The following is a 4,434-nucleotide window of genomic DNA, read 5'->3' as shown; positions in this document are numbered from 1 at the left end:
CAGCCATCCCCACCGCTTGCTGCCCTCAAGCCAAGGCCATGGGGTTTCCTCATGCTGGGAACGCCTGGGTCCTGGTCTGGCTGGGGCTCCTCCTCGCCCCTGGGTGCTGGCAGCACCGTCACGCTCCAGGGTTGTGGCCCAGGTGGTGCATCTGGGGACTGTGCCAGGAAGTGACACTTTCCATTACGCATCACACCTGGCTGCCAGAGGGAACTGGAAGGGGGTTACCGCTTGCCCCATGGGGCACAGGGTGAGACAGCGAGGGAGGGATGGAAGAGGGAGTCACGTATGCCGATCTACGCTTTCCCCCCGCACCAGGTAATGGCGTGCTGATCCCTGTCCCTGGCACCCCAGCTCTCAGGGCGGGTCCCCTGCCCTGTGCAGCCCCTTGACCTTTGCAGGGCCATGCCCCCAGCCCTGCTCCTCCTGCTCCTTCCTTTTGGGTGTCCTGTCCCAAATAGCTCCTCTCCAGCCCTGTTGCAGAGTGCTTGCTTTCAGGGCGGGGGGCAGGAGGGCCTCAAGGGCAGGGGCTGCCCACTGCACCCCAGTACCACAGTGCACACAGGCACCCCCCGCTCTGCTCTCCCCACCCTGTGCTAAGCGCTGTCTGCAAGGAGACAACTTCTAGGAGGGCCAAGGTGCTGCAAATGGGCTCTCCCTCTGTTTTCCTCGGCTCCCCCACTCCCTCCTGAAAACCTGCCCAGGGTTCACAGACCTTTCCTGGCTTGGGGGTCCCCACTGCTCCTACCAAGCCCCCAGGGTCCAGCTTAACTCCCTTTCTCAGCTCCTCAGCAGCCGGTGCGGCTGCCCTGGTGCTGGGCAGCCCTCAGCCTGGCTCTCCTCTCCTTGCTACTCCTGTTGGCACAAATCATCCTCGTCAGTTTGAGCTTCCACTGTGAGTACCTGCTTGTGTTTGGACCTCTCTCTCAGGGGTCTTGGTGTTGGGATTGGCACCGTGGGGCTGGTGTGCCCACAAGCTGTGGGCTGCAGCTTGCCCACAGAGCTGGGTCCTTCTGCTTGGGGATGAGGGTATGGCAGGTTCTGGGGCAAGCAGGAAAATAGGTGAGGCAAGACCTCACCTGCCTGGCTGGGAGAGGAAAAACGGGGGACAGCATGGGCTTGGGGACGCTGCCAGGGCATCCCACTCCATCACATGACCACAACATGAAGACAGGAGGCAGAGTGGTGACACTGAAACCAAAAGGCAGAAGCACTTTCCCCGAAAGCCTGTTGCGTGGTGTGCTCTCAAGCACAGCAAAAGCCACAAGGACCTTGACAGGCTGGGCTGGCCAGTCACCTAAAGGTGGCTGACACCCTCAGCTGCAGCCATGGGGCTGTCCCATGGGAGAGGGCACTGAGTGCTGCTGGGAGCAGGAACCCAGGGTTGGTGGGGACACTCCTGTGCTCTTCGTCTGAAGATTTAGGACAACAGGTGAGCTGCATCCGTGGTTTCTGGAGCATGGAGGAGAGCCCCAGCAATGGACAACAGACACTGCGAGGTAGGAGAGCCTGGTGGGCTCCTGGGCGAGGTTTGGAGCAGGCCTGGCTGCTCCTTTCAAGGCAGGATCTGTTCCTACTCTAGAATGTGCCCATGTCCCCCCAAATCTTCCTTCACCCTTTAGAATGTGCCCATGTCCCCCCAAATCTTCCTTCACCCTTACATCCTGTCCCCTGGTTCTTGGCATGGAGAGCTGCCCCAGTGCTGCTGAACAGGCTGCACTGCTGGGACCCCTTCAGAGGAGATGACCCCAGCGTGGCTCTGCGTCGCCTGGGCATGCAACCAGCACCAGGCTCATGGCTCCCACCAGCATCCATTCTGGACATCACTGGGTGGTGTCTTTCAACCAGTCTCTGGTGAAGCTGAAATATTGACTTTGTTTCCAGTGCTTTTCAAATCATGTTTATATTACAACCCTAAACCTGGAGCTCACCTCCCTGACCCACGTGCCTGATGTCAGCACCTTCATGTAACCAACCCATCTCTCCTAAGGCTCCTGCTGGGGAGCTGGGTCTGGGATGTGGGAGCTGGGCTCTAGAGTAAAGGCAAGCGGAGGGTCCTCTCCATGGAGCAGCCATAGGAGTACACTGGGTTGGTTGGTACCCTGGCTGCCCCTTGTCACTCTCCTGCGCCGAGGCTGGTGGCAGCCCCTGCCAGCTGCCCTGTCGCGGCTGCTCCTGCAGGCTGGGTTTCTGATGTGCAGGGTGATGCCAGTTCTGCCCAGCTGTCTGGCTCTGGGATGCAGGGCAGTGCTACTACTTCTCTTCTGCCAAAAAGAGCTGGGAGCAGAGCAGAGAGGACTGCTGCTCCAGAGGGGCACGGCTGGTCACCATCCGAGCCAACACCACCTTGGTGAGTGCGCCTGGCTTGGCCTGTCCAACTCCCTGGGGGCACTGGGCTGCATTGGTGACCACTTCAAGGTCCCTCAGCAGTCACTCAGCCATCACCAGCATCGTCTCAGCTCCCTGGCTCTGGCCCACGTGCCCAAAGCTGAGCCAAGCAGGGAGCCAGCGATGCTGTGCCTGTACTGCACAGCCCCCATCAATAATCGTCTGGCTGGGGCTGGGTGCCCCCTCCCCCCAGGAGCTCATGTGGGTCCTGTCCTGTGCTAGGCTTTCCTGGTGCGTACTGCCAACATGGATGTCTTCCACGTGGGGCTGAAGCGGGACGGCTTCAAGTCTGACTGGAAGTGGCTGGACGGCACTGCACTGAAAGGGTGAGGCTGTCAGCTTGTCCCCAGACAGGGCTGCTGAGGGACCAGCACCAGGGCTCGAGGAGGTGATGGGAGGACAGGCAGCAGACTGGCATGCAGGGACATCATGCTCCATGTCTTGGCCAACTGTCATCTTCCCAGGACTGCACTGGGGCATTTTAGGGAAAGGAGGATTGCAGGGGACTGACCCTGGTGCCCACACCCTGCTTGGGTGAGGGGCTTGGGAGTCCCCTAAAAGCAGCTTCCCCTCTTGCTGCAGCTGGTGCCAAGCCCTTCCAGGAGATGCTGTGTGTGTGATGGGGCTGGGGGCTGCATGCCAAACAGGCAAGGGTGGGGTGGGAGGGGATCTGAGCATGTGTCCTAATGGAGGGGAGTAGGAGGAAGGCGAGCTTTGCCCCCACAGCATCTCTGCAGCCTCTGGTCCCTGGCCAGAGGAGCTGTTGATGGGACAGCCCCAGCCCATCCTGCCCACCCCATCTCAGCCTGGTCTCTCCCTGAAGGCTCCTCCAAATCCAGCGCTACATCAGCTCCTTCCTGGCCTATGGCAGGGTGTCAGGCTCAGGGCTGTCCAGCGGTCTGTGTGGGGAAGCCCTCGGCTCCGCCTGCGGGCAGAGCGCAGCCACCCTGCAGTGGCTCCAGTCCTCGCCCCCCACCTTCCTCTGGGGAAACACCACCTACACCTGTGTGGGGCCCTGGTGACAGTGGGGACTTCCAGCCCAGCTGTCCCACCACTCTGTTTGCTGCCTGACCCCAGTACATGGGAATCACTCCCTCCACACTCAGACCTCTTTACCCACCCTGGATCTCTGCACTCTGCCAATAAACTCTTGGCATTTGAATGCTGCGTCTGGCTTTGGGGGGTGAAGGTGGTGGGATGGAGGTGCATCCTCCAGCTCACTAACTCGGTCACATCACTGCCTGGTGCGAAATGGCAGCTGCCGTGGCACTGAAGGAAATGGCTGGGAGGCAGCATGGACCCAAGTGTCCTTGTGGCCTGGTGGCAGCATGGAGCAGCTCCTGTGCGGGCTGGAGCAGGTCACCCCAAAGCTCTGGACTTTCTGATCATGGTGGCTGCCCAGGGCTTGTGCTTCTCAGGAAAGGCAGCTGAGAGGTGACACTTTGCCTCCCACAGAGGGCTTGGGCTGGACAACTGTTTGTCTCCTGGTGCCTGCCCAGTCTGAGGAAGTCACAGCAAATGCCCTTGCTATGCCTTGAAGCTAGACGATCTGTGAGAGCCCAAAAGGCCTGCTGGGGCTTGGCTTGGCAGGGTTTGGTCCTGGAGCTGTCATAGCTTTGATATAGACCACCTGGGTTGTGCAGCAGCACACAGCTGTGGCATGGACATCCCTGGGAGTCCCTCTGGGCACATGCGGAGGACCAAGTGTCCACAGTCACTGGATCCTGTCTCCTGGGAAGGAGGTGGGATGGGGGAGGTGGTACATGGGGGACCACGGCCCTGCCATGGCCAGTACACACGGGCTCTCGGGGCTCCTTGCAGCCTGCAGAGGCGGATGCAGAGCATGCTACCACAATGGAGCTCGTTCACTCCCCAAAGTGAGAGCTGCTTCAGAAATAGAACCTCTTTTTGCAAATAAAGCAACTACTTCTGCTTTTCTGAGTATGAAGAAGTGGCTCCACCCCACGTGGTATTGGCCACAGCTTGCCACCATCCTGCGCCGGAGCAGGGGAAGACTGAGTCTCTGGACTGCTGCTGGCTGGGGAA

At 60.1% G+C, this 4,434-nt stretch overlaps 1 protein-coding gene across 1 annotated transcript; it reads left to right on the top strand.

The window, feature by feature from the left end:
* The first annotated feature begins 269 nt into the window (after positions 1–269).
* Positions 270–3,410, top strand: LOC104471599 (killer cell lectin-like receptor subfamily G member 1). Its single transcript, XM_010086983.1, is given in 6 exon segments — positions 270–318; positions 785–895; positions 1,419–1,499; positions 2,202–2,350; positions 2,611–2,714; positions 3,212–3,410. Coding segments are annotated over 6 exon segments (693 nt in total).
* Positions 3,411–4,434: the final 1,024 nt, after the last annotated feature.

Source organism: Pterocles gutturalis, unplaced genomic scaffold (genome assembly GCF_000699245.1).
Source record: "Pterocles gutturalis isolate BGI_N339 unplaced genomic scaffold, ASM69924v1 scaffold36216, whole genome shotgun sequence".
NCBI classification, from domain to species: Eukaryota; Metazoa; Chordata; class Aves; order Pterocliformes; family Pteroclidae; genus Pterocles; species Pterocles gutturalis.
This window is presented reverse-complemented; position numbering and strand designations above follow the sequence as displayed.